The sequence below is a fragment of the Lathamus discolor genome, chromosome 1 (genome assembly GCF_037157495.1).
Source record: "Lathamus discolor isolate bLatDis1 chromosome 1, bLatDis1.hap1, whole genome shotgun sequence".
NCBI classification, from domain to species: Eukaryota; Metazoa; Chordata; class Aves; order Psittaciformes; family Psittacidae; genus Lathamus; species Lathamus discolor.
Window position 1 is genome coordinate 141,023,595 of NC_088884.1, and position 16,380 is coordinate 141,039,974.

At 40.0% G+C, this 16,380-nt stretch overlaps 1 protein-coding gene across 1 annotated transcript in view; it reads left to right on the forward strand.

The window, feature by feature from the left end:
* The window catches only part of SMIM14 (small integral membrane protein 14), a 43,036-nt gene that overhangs the window by 18,979 nt on the left and 7,677 nt on the right, over positions 1-16,380 (forward strand). The window contains exon 3 of the mRNA XM_065698740.1: positions 10,564-10,612. Coding sequence (XP_065554812.1) covers positions 10,564-10,612 — 49 coding nt within the window. The remainder of the gene's footprint in view (positions 1-10,563; positions 10,613-16,380) is intronic.

Here is a 16,380-nt window from a genome sequence, read left to right on the forward strand (position 1 = left end):
TTTGCTTTCTAAGCTGCTGTTTTCACTCAGTGTTACACAACATAAACAAACAGGAATCTTACTATTTGTTTTAAAAGGAACCCTTGAACATCAGTTCTCAAAGTTGCTGAACCCTACAGATCTCAATGGAGACTGGCAGCCCGCTACCTCTAAAAGCTGGATCCTCAAAACTTTTGCTCCAAAACCATTGTGATACAAGAAAAGGAATCCATAGTTGTTCAGCCTGTGGGGATGTGTGTGTGTGTGTGTAAATCCAAACATGCTATATACACAGAATGGTTCCCTACACCTACTTAATTGTTGTTTTGTTGTGGGTTTTTTTCTTCTTAATTCATAGTACCATGAAGATTTTACAGCAGTGGACTCTATATCTAGAATGGTATGGTATTTTTTAAAGATTTTTTTGTTGCTTATGAGGTTAACTGGAAGATATTGTTCATACTCACAGTTCTTAGAACTTATATGCACATACTTAAGCAGCATTAAATTCTCTTATGCTGAATGTTCTATCATTTTACTGAAGTGGCTTTTTCAGGGCTCTCCTTGGTGTCAAAACATGGAAATTTCACCCATGTAAACTTCTGTAGTATGGCCACTGTAAATAACATAAATATTGTGATTTCCAAATATTCCTGGGAAGCAATAGAAATCTGAAGCCTTTGCCTGTAACTTCATAAATATAATTTTAAGTGTGTAATACCCGTGGAAACATCTGTTAGGATTTGTTGCTGTTGTGTAACAATTTGACTATTGTACGTTGGGCTTACTATTTACTCTGTGGAATAGCAGATAATTGGTAACTTCCATAAGAGGAAGTAAGCATAAAAGAAAAATATCACAAGACTTTCCATCCTCTGCAGATACACAAGAGTTGTCAAAAGACAGTGACAGGTCTGTTAGCTTGTATGACTTTATCTCCTTTTCAGTCTCTTCTATCTGCAAAACTTATTTTGACAAGAACAGCCAGAGTTCAAGAATGAAGAACAACAAACAATATAAAGTACATTAATGGGGGGCTCTGTCAGACAAGAGGACAGCTCTTTGAAAGAGTCACAGTGAAAGACATTCCGTGGTATCCACAGGAAATGGTGCCTTTTTTAGTTGTGGCAGAAAATAGCAAATCTCCAGATAAGAACAATGGTATATTTAAACCTTTTTATTTCCCTTTTTTTCACTTCTTCTGTAAAATAAAGATCTTTATTTTACTCCTCTGGACTTCCACGTTTTCTGAGTAAGCATGGCTGATCCATGGAGTATCTTGGTTCAAGGCTCAGCTCAAGTCTGAAAACTGAACTGAAAACTCTGTGTATCTGGTGGAGGGGGATAATCAAACATAGAGCACCTTCCATGAAGCCTGAGACTATTTCTGTGACCACTTAGGGTGGCCAGAAATATCAAAGCAAGCCAGTAACACACATAGCTTTGTATGATGTAAACATCCTTCCCCCCCCCCCCCCCCGCCTTGGTACAGTATTATTTGCTTTACAGAAATGGTGACTTCGGAATTCTCTCACAGCAGTTTCTCTGAAAATGAGCAGTATGTTCTTAAACCAAAGCATTTCTAATTGTGTAATACAAAAGGACCCATTTTGATGAACTGCCAGCAGTTCTACTGTAGAGATTTAATGGCCTTACAAACCTCTGTGGGAATTACAACCTTGTGCTTTGTTCTTCTGTAGCTAATTGCAAAGTAATGGCCCGTGTCTAGTTATGTTTCTGTATCAGAAGTCTTGAATGTCTCAGAAACTCTGGGGGATACAAAAGCAAGTATTCTTTCTTTCAATCTCTTGTCTTTTGAGGTGTCACTAGATCTTTTATAGCAAAAGTTGCAAATTCTCAAGCTATTTCAACACAATTGTTTCAAACACTCTTTTGTCAACCAAGTTTCCACATAATTCTCTTGGCCAGGTCATTTTCGAGTCTTACTGTTATAAACTGGCATAGTCTGAAATAGAATCCAGCACAGCCATGGATCTTGGCTGAGGGCAACTTTGTGCAAACAGCACAGAATAAACACAGATGACTAAAATAGATCAGTGTTGTGTGCCACAAATGGTTGAAAAGCTCCCAAGATGCCAGCACAGCTAAGCCCAACTTAAATAGTCCTTCAGGCAACCAGCAAAAGTGAGTCAAGCTCACTTTTGGCCTTCTACTGAAAGCACAGCAGAGCAATACTGAATGCATTTGTGATAAATTAAAGTGACCTTCTGAGTGTGCTTCTCGAGACTTCTTACATGTTTCATTCGCCTTCTGTTTTTTTTTAATAGCAGTTGCTATTGCTTCTCTAGCCCTTCTTAGCCAACCACCCCAAGAGCAGGAAGCTGCATTTTGCTCTCATTTGCCCCTTTATTTTCCTTGGTATTCAAGCTGGTTCAAAAAGGACCTTTCCGAACAGCTGAACTTTAGGTTGCTCATTAGGGCGGAGTAGCTGTCATCCCTCTGCAATGCAGTGGGAAAGACTTGGTGTACCTCCTAAGGCACTGGGCCAAAAGAATAAAACACAAGGTTGGAGTGGTAGGGCATGAGCCTGCTCCTGAGGAACTCGTGCTCCGTTGATTGCCATTTCCCTTCCTTCACCTGGTGCTCAAGGTGCACCTTGAGTCCCCAAAACTGTGTCACAGAACTCATGCACTCCTAGTGGTTTTCGATCTAGGAACTAGTTCTAGATCAAGCAGTGTAAGTGGAGACTGTTTTCTAGAGAGTTAAGTGGATGCTTTTTAAAAGTAAAAAAAAAGCCATGGAAAGGGGTGTCCACTCGGGTCCATGTCCCCTGGAGACCATCTTTACCAATAAGGGGTTGGGTATCAGGGCTTGACCAAAAGTTGAAGGTGCTTGTCATTCTTTGCATTTCCCATTCCTGAGCTTCGTAGTATGCTGGAAGTGGCTACTTCTTAACCAGTGTATATATACATATATATATATATATTTAAAAATAGTAATATATATATATTAAACTGTCAGTCACACCTGACCTGAGCATCTCAAAGCATGCATATTGTGACAGTATTGCAAGCAGTGGAAAAAATAATGCATTGAAAATTCTATCAGCTTGATATTCCAGAAGTAACTAGTAGCTATAACTTGTGTTATGAATGGCTGAACTCTGATGATCAGAGCTGTGTTGTAGCCATCTCATTTGAGGAAAAGGGAGAAAATTGTCCTTTTTCTCTCAGGCCACATCTGGATGTAAACACTTAGAGCAAACTGTACATTTGTGTTGGAACTGCTGGTTCTAAGACTTTTCCTCAAGACTGTGTATGTGGGGGTACCCTTTTCATTTGCTACAATACATCATTTTGCAGAAGATACTCTCTGTTTGGTCAAAACCCCCACATGTATTCTGGTTTTGTATTTTAGATATAAATTTGTTAATGAACTCCTGGGAGTTAGAGATGCCTCTGTAATAATACTGTGTAATATTCTACCTCGTCCGTTTGTTGTCTAGTATTTCATGCAGTCAGAGGTGCTGCAAGTTCCTTGTAATGAGCCTAACTATCACACTGCTTCATCTTCTTTTCCTTGACTGTCCCTGTTCTGCTTTGCATTCACTAAAAGTAGGATGTCAGTGATATGCCAAGTCCTCAAGGCCAGCAAAATTATAAAACAGTCATGCAATTGTAGGGAAGTGAGGGAAGTGTGGAAAAGTGGGATCTGTGTGATACGGAGGTGAAACAGGAGAAATGAGAAAATAAAGGGAAGAATGTTCTCTTGCCCAAATCAGGGCTGCTGTTTGCACGGTGGTCTGACTTGTTTATCTGCTGCATCTTCCTCCATAAAATTTCATGTCTTTCAGTATGAAAGTTAATGTTCTCCCTCTGTTATAACTGGCTGATGGTTATGTTTCTTAAGAGTTGGTTTGTAATCTAGTGATATTATTCTGAAAGGTACCAACCATCCTTCTCTCTCATATGCCATGAGAAAAAATGACATTTCACCTCACAGGACCAAACTCCAGATTTTTATCACAGACTGTTATTGTGTCATCGTATGAACAATCATTTATTTTATTGTAGTTCTGCATATGATGATAAAAAATGTAGGAGTGGGGAAGGCAGTGTTCACTTTTTTCTTGTTTGCTCCTCTAAGAGAAACTAATGTTGTTTAAGACACAGTTCAATTCCATCAGTGTGTTACTCTTCCTCCCTTATTTTTCTTGTATTTCTCTTGGCCAGCTGGTAGCAGAATAATGCATGTAGGTGTCATTTTTTGCACCCTTAAATCTGAACTGTACAGATAATGCTACAATGCAATTTGCAGCCTGGCTTTTATCCAGGGCTGGCCTGACTACCACAGCAATTTATTTATGTTGTTTACTAAATCATTTGTATACTTTGGACAGAACAGACATGATTGCCAGCAAGGCTTAAACAATGATTTCATTACCCAGAAGCATGAGAACACAATCGGGAGTGTGCCATGGTGGTGTCATCTTCTGGCAACGTTCAAGAGAAAAAGCAGAGCTTACAATTGGTCAAAAGTGAAAAGAAAAATGATTTTCACAAGTGGTGATATTTTGCCCTTGTTATCACATAACATTTTCTATCAACAGTCTATGATTCCATTTTAAATTTAGGTATTTAGGTACTTTTAGGTATTTATCCTTGTTTTCCTGCTTATCCTTTTATTTTCATTGCCACCATTATCCATTTCTGCTCTCTTATCTCTATACCTAACTTACCTGTTTCTTTCACACATCTCCCTGGCCTTTCTTCCATCACAATTTCTTGTATGGAGGTCTTTCCCTGACCTGGCTCATGAACTCATTAATTTTTCATTCATTCATGTCTTTTCTGAGGACTTATTTCTGCATTGAGCTGTCTCAAAAGTTACCCTAAAGGGCAATTATTTTAATTATCCCTATATAAATAATCTACTTTCATCTCATCTGCCATTCACACAAGACTTCATTGATTATTGCACTGTGTTCCTGACACTATTCCTGTTCTTCTTGTTTTGCTACCTCTTTGTTGCACCATTTCTGGTGCTGGAAAGTGCTTTTGGGGTTATGCCATTATTTCTTCTGAAAGATGACAGACTGGTGACCTGGCTGATCATTGGTATCTTATGGTATTTGTATGTTTTGTCTTTTTTTAAACTCTCAAATAATACATGTAAGTCTTAAAAAGAAGAAGTGTTCGTACTGGACAGAGCTCTTAACCTGGGTTTAGACAAGATGCTATTTACTTAAGTTGAAAAAATAAAAAAGAAGTCTGAGCAGAGTCTGGGACCAGCCCCAGGGTTTGTGAGACTGTTGGACTCTGGGGTAGCAAATCCTGAAAACTCCTCTGAACAGGAAGCAAGGGAACTGACACAAGAACGAGTTACTGTGAAGGTAGGCAGAAGTCTGGATTTCCTTCTCCACAGTAGCTATCTGTGATGAGCAGTAAATGCAAAGTAGCTTAACTTCTTTCATGGGAAGACTGAAACGATCCCAGTGGCTGAGGTCACTGTATTGGAAAAACAAGTTCTCTGTTTAGCTAGATGAAGCTTTTTCACAGGACTTACTATTTCACTTGGACTTCAGTGATTTTGTGGAGCAGCTACCATGCGGTTAAAGTTCACGCCCTGTTTTCACCACACAGTGGTATGTTTGTGTGCCCACAGTGGGTTTGCACATGAAAAAATAGAGACTTTACTTAATAGAGTGACTTCACAAAGAAAGTTTCCAGAGGGCAACAGTAGTGTCCCTTTACTGTGACTGTTTGCATTTTGTCCACAGCTGGGATTGTGAAAAGTGGTGGCTGTCATTGCTAAAACCTGCAGGCTTCTGTCAGAACGTGGCATCTGTTGCAAGAGTAGCAGCAGAACACGGTCGGGTTTCGGGTATGCTCGATGGGTCGATAGTGTTGATCCACAAGATGGCATGTTAAAACTGTACTTTATATGAAGTGTCAAAGGAGCAGGATCTCAACAGTGTTTGTTAGTGTGAACCGGGGCTAAAAGCAGTGTCTATTGGAACTAGCAGCCATTTGAAATGTTCTGTTTTTATTTTTGCAGTGCAAAGTGTGAGCTTTATGGGGAAAGAGTGGAGAAAAACCCTTTTCTCTTACCACTGGAAGTAATTCGGTTTCTTTTTTTCTTGGTGTTGTGTTGGGGTTTACGTTCAAAATACGCCAGTAAAGTGGACACTGATTTGCTCTAATTCAGGCACTGGTGCTTCCTGGTTCCAAGAACTTATGAAGGGCTTCATAGAAACCAAGTACTCATATTGACCATGAGTTCTTGTGGTTTGGGGACTATTAATTTAAATTATTTTAACTTAAGCTGTTGAAGGGTTTAAATTGTACTTGGAGGGAATTAAAAGTTCATGGCTGTATTTTAAAATATGTGCATTTATAATTAGTATTTTTACTTGTATTGCCTGTAAGTTTGCACTGTATTAAAACTGAACATTTTTGAGCCTTCTTAGCTCTCTTTTAGCTTTCATGATGTTTGCAATTTGTGTTTACTTCATTTTGGACAATAAAAGATAAATTAGTTAATTTTTTGGCTCACATGCGCTAAGCCATTTACTGTATTTGGATGACAAGCTGCACAGAGAATGTTAACATTCAAATATAATCCTCTTCATTTAAATGGAAGAAAATAATAATTTCTATAAATATTTAGTTTTGCAACATTTTTCACTCTCTTTTATTGAATAAGCCCCAATGTTTCATGCACCGAATTTCTGTGTTCTTCTTAAGGGCCTGTTCCAGAACATACTGAAAAACATGAAAAGGCTGTTGCTGTTAGTAGGTGTCAGATCAGGCAGTCAACTATGAATCTTCCACTAAATTCACGTTTTTGACAGCACAAGGATCTCAGAAAAATTAACAAACCCAAATTCACAATTAATAATGTTGCCTTTAAGTATGTAAGAGCCAGCGTATTCTGGTATCTGCTGAGATTTTTCTCATCAGCTCTGTCCCCATTCTGAAAAATACTGAGTGCATTTGAAAAGTCTTTCTGAGGATTTCACTGGGAAGAGGGCAGGCCTGGTTCAACTTTTTACTATTATTCCACGAACTTTCAGCCAAACTCCCCCTTCCCATTGGAATAGAAAATCTGAAAACAAAGCTCTGTTTATTTCGAGTCCCTGATAATTGCGCCTCTTTCCATTACCTGACAGTTGAAATGTCTCACATTCAGGGTTTTTCCAACAGTTGCCATGTCTCTTAAGGGTGTAGTTATCAAGAAAGAGCTAATTGGTAGAAGCAGCATTCTTGTTTCAGCAAAAGGCAGTACCTTTCCCAACCATTCAGCTTAGGTGAGCATTTCATACATGTGCCAGGATCATTTCTCATCTTTTGACTAATTGAGTGACCGCAAGGGATCAGATTTCTATTGGGTATCGGAGTTATGAATTAGTTCATCTGTGTGAATTGAGGAAAACCTGTTTCTACTGCTGGTCATTTTCCTCCAGCTGCCATGTTTCATCCCAAGAGAACAGTATGTAGCCTGTCACTGAGGTGTTAAAAAGAGATTTGTTACATGGCTCCATGGCTTACAGAGCTGTCCTAGAGCTTCTCTGCTCATGGACTACTGAGATGTTGCATGTGCTGTAGTCAGGAGGGGAAGTGAGCATGAGCAGATATTTGACTGTCGTTTTTATCACACAATCTACGTCATCTTAAAACCTATTTGAGTCTTCGAGTGGCCCTGTTCTGACCAAATCTTCTCCATCACAAGTAGTTGTTATTAAAAAAAATTATATTGCCTGGAATAGTTGAGAAATGTTTCTGATAAATATTTCTAAGTAATACTTGTCTTGCTGGATATGAGTATAGCAGAGAATACGAAGTGTAATATTTTTAGGTGGGATCTTTCAATCTGCATGATCACATTGTTATGTATTGTTTTCAATTTAGAGGAATTTTATACAAATCATAAAATATGCAGGGTTTATACTGTTCTCTTGTAACTGTTTCACCTCATTTTATGTTTCTAAACCTACCTTGTACAGTGAGTTTCTAAATCCCCATTAAAAAAGTGGCATATTTGTTGTCTAAGCCCTTCAGAAAGCACAGCCCCATTATCAGACAAAGCACAGATGGTTATCAGCTTTGTAAAGGTTCCTCTGTACGTGGTTCGTCCATACATAAGCAGACTTCTTTCCATATTGGCAGAATATAATCTAATACAAGCATTATTTTTCAGTAGAGGTTTGTATATCAACCCATAATGGTATTTTTCTTAAGGTTGCTTGCTTACTGTAAGATTTCTATCATTGGTGTTTCCAGCAGTACTTTTCATTCTAAGGCCTTGGAGCCTGTCCTGTCTTTTGAGAAGTAAAGAGGGATGCCTGTAGGATAAACTCAGTATCTGAGTGTACCCTCTGGGCACACATAATCTTTAGGAGTTAATACATACTGTGTCTTAATTCAGGTGGCTTCCTACAGTGTGTAGGTTCTTCATGAAGAAATGGTCAGGGTAATGGTAACTGATAAAGCACAGTGTGCTCATGGTCATGGCTGAGACCACTCTTCACGAAAGGCATAGCTGCAGCCAGAATACCTTTCTGGTTTTGCTAAACAAGCTTCTCTGGTGGTTAACATAACCATGTCAATCAGAGCTGAAGCTCTGCATTTTTTTTTTGCTGTGGTAGCAGTGGAAGCCCAGCTGGTAGGCAGGTGAATGTTAACAGCAACAAAAAGTACATGCACCGTGTTTTGAGTTGGCTTTTGTAGAAATCGCATGGTTTTGAAGAGTTGTATTTGGACAGGGAGTAACACGTAGAATGGGAGATAGCTGGTATTGTGGGTAGAACACCCCACGGCAGTGTTGCCTGTCTTGAGCAAACTAGATAAGCTGTGTGAGTACAAGCCATCCTAGGGACAGAGGGATAACACGATGTTTGTATGTTTCTGATCATATACGTATTGCCCATTTTAATTTTGGGCATCATTCTGTGTTGAAGAATACCTGTAAACTGTTTTACACAAAGTAAGGATTATAAACTAAGCCCTTTCCAGAATTAAACCTTTATGCAAACAGAAGATAATTATGTTTCCGATCTCTTCAAAATGTGAGTATAGTGATATCCAGTTTCCCCAGTTAAGGTATCTCTCGGTGTCAGATATTCTAAATTGGTACTATTGCTAACATAAAACTTCCTCGTTGAGAATTACTTCCAAAGTTTGAAAATAAAATGAGCTTTTACTTTTATATAAGGAGGGCAAAAAATATGCATAGTGTGATAGATTTCTTTTTTATTCTTTTTTAATAAGGTAAGTATAAGTATTCTGTTTGAATTTTCCCTGCTGATGATTTTAACTATAGAAATAGCCGAAAGATTAAATCCAGCCTTCCTAGTACTTCCTAAGGAACTTCTTTGTAGTCTCAGTAAATTTGCTAGCAAATTAACAAAAATTAATCTGATCAATCTCCAATTACGTATTTTTTTCTTTCTTGAATGTGTGAGTCATTGAAAATCATGTATCATTACATGATAAAGGTAGGGACTTAGACTTTTCCAAATGTCTTCCTCATTTGGTTACTGCTCTGTTTCCTTCATGTGCTTTGCATAACAGTATGATTAGATACAGCAAATCAGTTATGCCAATACAAAAGGAAACTTGGTTTGTAGAAATTACTCATTTATTTCTTTCATAAGAAACACCATCTTTTCTTCTTTTTTCACATTTGTATATTTACACTAATAATAAACAGATTAGCCTGCTGTGACAAAAAGTGTTGGGATTTGTGACGCTACTGTGACATAAAACCTGTCAAAACACAAATGTCATTTCTATCCGAGGCATTGTAACAAGTCTGTACTTTAATTGTTAAGCTGCACGGTTTACCTACCTGGGCAGAGGATAGAACCTATTTCCATAATGCAGCAGATTAAATCCCATCCATTTACCTCTCTGTGCCTGATAAAGAATGTGATATTTGTCTTTCTTTTTTGACTCTGTCATCTGTAAAATACTGATTTGCAGGTTGCAGTGTTGACTCTTCTTGCCGTTAGCAAGCTTACCTAGCCTGTAAATGCAAATAGTCATTACAGTTGTTAAAAGCATTTTAAATTTTACCCATCAGTAGAGAGAAAAGAAACCGGTAAAATACATACTAAATGTGCTTCTTAAAAAGAGATCTTCAGTGGGAAAAATAACAAGTGCTAAGTTTAAGTATGAAATTTTAATTCAGCCTCTCTGTGCATAGCCGTTATCACAGTCTGATCATTTATTGTTATGTAATTACAGAGTATTTTAATGTTACTTGATCTAGGTAATAGTAGTAATGCCTATCCATTACAAATCCCAGAATGTGTGTAGGGTGTATATCTGTATATAACAATTTCTGTATCACTGTAGAGTTTTAACGTGAATTTTAAAAGGCATTCAGTGGTTGCAACCCGTGTGGAAGCAATAACACTTTGGTCAGGTGACTTAAGGGTTATGTAAACAGCATTCAGAAACTGACTTTGCACACCATAAACTAAGTGCGATGCAGTAAAGGATCAGTTATAACCTTCCTTATCTTGAACTTGTGCTCTGACATAACACTAAATCATGGCTTTGGTGAAAGCTGACCGAGTCTCCTTGCTAACTGTCGTGCCTTTCTTTTACTCTCTTTCAGCTGAGGCAATCCCAGTCATACTGCACAGACACAGAATGCCTTCAGGAATGTGAGTAACTATTGCGATCGGGAGCACGGAAGTGAAATAAACAGTAATTAAAATACAGTCTGACCGGTATTTAAAATGCAGCAGTTGATTTAATGTTACAGGAACATATTACGTTAAATCAAATACTCCAGTACTAAAACTGTTACATGGGGGAGGTAATTTCTGAGAATCTGTGATGCAGGTGAACATTGTGCATTGGAAGCATTGTATGGAAGCAGCAATAGTGATGAGGCTGGAGGTATCAATACACCAGCATGACCATTGATCGGGCCCCAAGCACTACTGAATCTTACCATTAGCCTCCAAAATAGGATGATTTCATTTTTTCCCTAAGGAGAAAATTTGGAGGGGGCTGTATTTGCCCTCCTTACAGTCATAGCAGCCTAACCACCGGAGACTGGATATTGAGCACAAACCCTGACACGTACACATGTTCACAACCGGGGCTGAGTGACCTGCCATCAATACTGTGAACCCTCTACTCACTGTGAGGGACAGGAGATTCCCCACCAGCTCTGACTGGTAAGTTGACAGACAGCGCGCCAGCATTTCTGTTGACTTGGTGGCTGTGTAGGTAATGAAGCAGAGCACTGATGTGTACATTTCTTGTAATTTGCCATGAAATACATCAAAAAAACTCTCCTGAAGAGTGAGCATTACCAGCATCTGCAGGGAAACATAGCTGTGCAGAGCTTATTCAGTAATGTAAGCTTGCCCTGGAGTGCTCTGTTTACACTTTTCATGGTCTAGGGGGAATGTTGCCAAATGCTTATAAATAAAAATGAAGTGGCTCTGTTTTCCCTATATTGCTTTACCAATTGAGCATATGAACTCACTCAATTAGCCTGCAGTAGGACTACTGTTGTAACGCTCAGAGGGAGGAGGGAGCACCTGAGCAGTGTTTGGGGAAGCAACAGCTGCTGGTGCTTATGTCTTCTGTAGGTCTAGGAGCAGTGCAGTCAAGGTTTCTAGGATCTTTGGTAGAGAGCCTGCCTTTGTTCACTCTCATGTTCCTCCCTCTTAACTCCCCAGTAAAACCTGTTTAAGGTTGGGCAGCTAGCTTGGACTTGCATTAAGACTTCCCAGTGTGAAACAGTCCCAGATTCACTGCCAGACTGCGTTGAAGGGGAAAAGCTATGAGCTTTCCCACATAAACCCTGAAAAAAAGAGAGTGGTGCGCACACGTGCCATACAGTGCTGCTGGCTTTACTGTTTGTTTGTGGGCTTTCCAAGTTATGCTGTGTGTCTGTGACTTCTAGCACCCCTGCTCTCCCAAGTGCACCTGTCCTGGGGCAGACTTCCTGGACTCCCAGGCATTAGACTTCTGTGTCTGGGCTGTTCTCTTTTTTTTGGTGGTGTTTTTGTGGAGGGTTTGTTTATTTGTTTGTCTACTCACAGGCGTGGAGGAGAGGCAGAGAGGCAGGTAACAGGAGGCAGAATATTTTCTGTGTTAGAAATAGGCACAGACTGGCTGTGCAGCTTTCTGAGCTTTAGTCCACAGTCAAAACCAAGTGATGGTAGGTCATTCTGCTCGAGCCTTGGGAGTCTTCATCATCAACAGTTATGAAACTCTTCGGCTAATGACTGTATAAATGAGTGAGTTCTGTTATGTGTGGGCACAAAGCTTGTGGGATAGCTTTCATGCTACCAAGCTATAGTACAGTGGGGATGTCAAAGGTTTGCGGCAAATAGCTTTCCATCCTGAAAGAGATCCTTGCGATCACTGCCTGTGCAGATGCAAGCAATTTGGCAGCAATTGTTCCAAACCAGTGGTTTGTTTCAAAAACCAAAGCAAAAATTATAGAGTAAATCCTCTCCTATGCTATTATATTGCCTCAAATTTAGTTCCAGCAAAGGTATTTTTCTGCTGATGCAATGACACTGACTGCCCATTTGTCAGATTATTTTGTGATGCTTCTGCAATTCTGTGCTTGGGCGAACATGAACTCTGTAAGACTGTCAGGAGTCAAAGGCAAAAATAAACAGGCTGAGCCTGGAGAAGCTTCTAGAGATGTTTTCAGAGGCAGATTAAAACAATTCTGGGCCATTCTTCTGTCCATTGCTTCATCCTGTTCTGATGAGCTTATGTTTGAGGTGGGTCTCCTCTTCCTTAGGTCCCACAGCTTCATTTCCTGTTACTCGCTGACTTTGATTCCTTATTTCAGGACCTAAATATGAAGAAACTTGTTTTGCTACCACCCATTTGCTCATTCCCAGGATTTCATCTTCCATCTGGAAGCACAGCTGGGAATGTTGTCGTACACAAATTCTTAAGTTGCAGGGTTGTGGAATAACTGATGAGATGTATGTGGTTTTGCTTTGGGAGGCGTCAGGGCTGTGGTTCAACCAGTGTCACAGCAGCGTCATGTGTTACGCTGTTGCTACCAGCTGGAAGTTCTCAGAAACACCCTGCTTTGAGTCTTCCTGAGCACAGTTGGTTTTTTCAACCCTTCATTTCGGATCTCTTTAGATTTTTAGAGCCAGATCAAAGCAGTAACTCCCAAGGCTCCCCCATTCGCATTTGCATGTTATTAGCTCTAAATTCTTATTTATCGTTGCTGGCACCATTATATTGCAGTGACTGCCCTGCAGAGAGTTTCCTGCCATGGTCAGAACCAGTACTTTTGGATGTGTACTCCAAGATCCAGGAGGGTATTAGCAGCACTTCAGAGAGCATTCGGGCACTCTGCTTGATGGCTTTTTCTCTGCTGATTTTCTGCTGTCCAAGTATCTGCTGTGATGATAAAGCATGGATCAGAGTCTGATGACTGTTTCCTCCATTCCAGTGGGTGCCATGGAGAAAACAGGCTGCAAGTGTTGAATATGCAACACATGTCATATTCTGTTGGGATTGTTTATGCTCAGCAAATCAGAAGATCTTACATCTTCCCCTGAAATGTGGAGTAAGAGTGATAATTCTTTTCTGAATTGTGGCTAATGCAGGTGGGGCAGGGAAGATTTCTCTGAAGTGTGTGGCAGTTGCCATAACAGCAGTTCATCCAGCCCAGGGAGGATCGCAGTTGGTACTGAGCTGCTCTGACGGCTCATGGCCCTTTGCAGCCAGCCTTCCATGTCAAAGGAAATGAGGACTACCGCCTTGGTTTTTACTCTCTGTTCTAGCAATTCCCAGATGTTGTGACCTGGATTTACCACATTCATATTTTCAACACCATTCTCATGCTCTGCTAGCTCATAATATGGTCAGAGATGACTGTCTCAAGTGTCATCTACTCTACTTCCAAATTTTTATGTATTTTAAAATGAATACATATCTGTGATTCATCTTGAGCTGTACTCGTCTAGGGGAGTCACAGCAGCCTGAAATGTCTGCCAGCTCTTCCCTCCCTTTTCTGGTAATTCCCTTCTCCCTTTCTCTGCTCAAGTCCTTTCTGGCTTTCTTCAGTTTCCCTTCCCTGCCTTTGAGAGTGTCAGCTTGCAGGGAAGGTCCCACAGGCTTTGTCTTCCCTCATGACTCATCTGTAAGATACTTCTCTTTGTACGGTTTTCTGCCTTTCTTCAGAGAACAGGCAAGGCTGAAAACACTGTAAAAAACAGGCAGCACAAGTCAGAGAGCTTGCTCTTGCCTTTCCACATGCAAGTGTTAAACAGTAAAAAGCTGAAGATCCAACAGGAGATATTTGTACCCTGAGAGGGCAGACAAAGAGCACCACACAGAATATACTTTTACAGTAAAAGAAATGCAATCTTTCCTCTCTTTCTTTAGAGTACAGCCTCACTCTGGATGAAAAATAGCGCTTCAAGAGAAGAGCTAGGTTCAGGTGAGGAGTATTTAACACGGACATTTATTAATTTTAATACTGTATTCTTGAGATTTCAGTCACGAGGTGCTTGACCTTTAATCTTTAGAAATTATTTTTCCCAAACTCACTTTAACAGCTTTGACTGCCTTCGAGTAGAACATTAAATGAGGTGGCAAACGTCTGCCACAGGAGATTCCCACCACCACCACCCCTTCCCATTTCTCTCCAAGAGAAGACTAATTTATGTGACCTTGTCTGTGTTTCTATGGGAAAAAGCAAGTCAAAGAACTGTGTCTTGTACACGAGGCAACAGACAGGATTCACCAGTCGTTAGCTCCCCCGGGAGTTCATGCCACAATCTCAGACCAGGTCCTCATAATGCTTTTTTCTGCCTGAAGGTAATTCAGCTATGGTGCAAAACAATTCCAGGTAACCACAGAGGCAGAACTTCATTCGGAAGTGTGTGGATATATAGGTGTGCTGAGCCCAGGGGACCAGATGCTCTGAAAATAAAGACCTTGGGCTGGATTCAGTGTTGTGTGGGAAGGCAGGTTAGGGACTGTAAGTTTAATGCTACTCAGTGACTCAGGAATATGTACTGCTACATTCTCTACTAGTTGGTGTCCCCCAGGCACTGGAGATTAATAATCAGCTCCATCCATCAAATGGGTGGTGGCAGGAACATTTATCTGTGAGGTCAGAACAGAACAATCTTACATCCATCTGGAAATACTAGAAAATATCACCCACAGGTTCTCTTAAAGGATAGCCTTTATTCTTCAAGGAATCAAAACCCCACTTCTAAATTACCTGCAAATATCAATTCTAGGTAAAAGCACTGTGGCTGTGAACTCTCAAAATAAGATTTTTTTTATTCTGCCTATCAGCACAAATTCCATTCTGCGTGCTTTCAGCTTCACTCAACTGTTCTTTATCCACAAGATGGTCTTAGCTGTTTTCTAAGCTTAGTGATGGAGGTCTTTGCAGCAAAAGATTGTTGTCTTCTACATATTATTGCTCTCAGTAGCTGAAACAGCTTCTTTTCTGTTCTCTTGATTTGTGGTGCAAAGCTTTGAAAAGTGTGATTCTCCTTATTTATGTGATATTTTGCTTATGCTCGTCTCCTTCTGTTAAGAGATTAAAGTAACAGATTCTGAAATATCTCACATCCTTATTAAAACACATGGTCATTTGTGAGAAGTGTGGGCTTAGCGGTTCTTGAATAGTGTAAACAGTGTTGTGGCTGGTTTAGTATCTGGCATGCTTTGAGTAGGTAGTACAGGGCCGAGCTGATCCAGTGATCAGCTGTTGTCTTGCTTAACTTAGTTTCGAACATGTTTCAGCTCACTTGGTTACATCTAAACTGTATTACAGGGCAGGCTGGAAGAAACTGCCTTGCACAAATGTGTGTGGTTTCTTTCTGTGGTTCCTTCTGCTCCCTTCCTTGGCCTGCAGCATGAGCTGACCTAGCAACATGTACTTATCCCAACTTTTGTTTAACCACAGACCCTAAGTGCACTGTCACTCAGCAAAAATTCCGGAAGGCAGTCTGACTACTCCCTGTTTCTCTGCATTGTATGGGGGATCCAGCATAACAGGTGATTGGAATTTTCCATGTGCTACTGAACATACGCACCAAAGCTGTCTTATGTGCTGCTGAAGGTAGTTTGAGACAGCTCTTAGTGTTGTCTGGAAGCCCCAGAGTAAAGTAGTTCTTTTCATGCCAAATTATAAGTTAGTTCACTGGACTGCATATATAAAGGTCATCCAAGATTTAAAATATGATGGTGATAACAGTGATCTTTTCCCTCAACAAAATTGCAGGTCTAAACTCTTAGCTGCCCAATTCCATATGCTTTCTGAGTCAATTATATGTTAGTGTAATGAATTAAAAAGTGAGCATTCTTATTTATTTTCTTTGCGCTATACCTTCTCCTCAAAACCAGCACACTTCATTCACTCATATCCCCAAAAGAATTGTCATACCTGTAATTGTATAAACTCCTA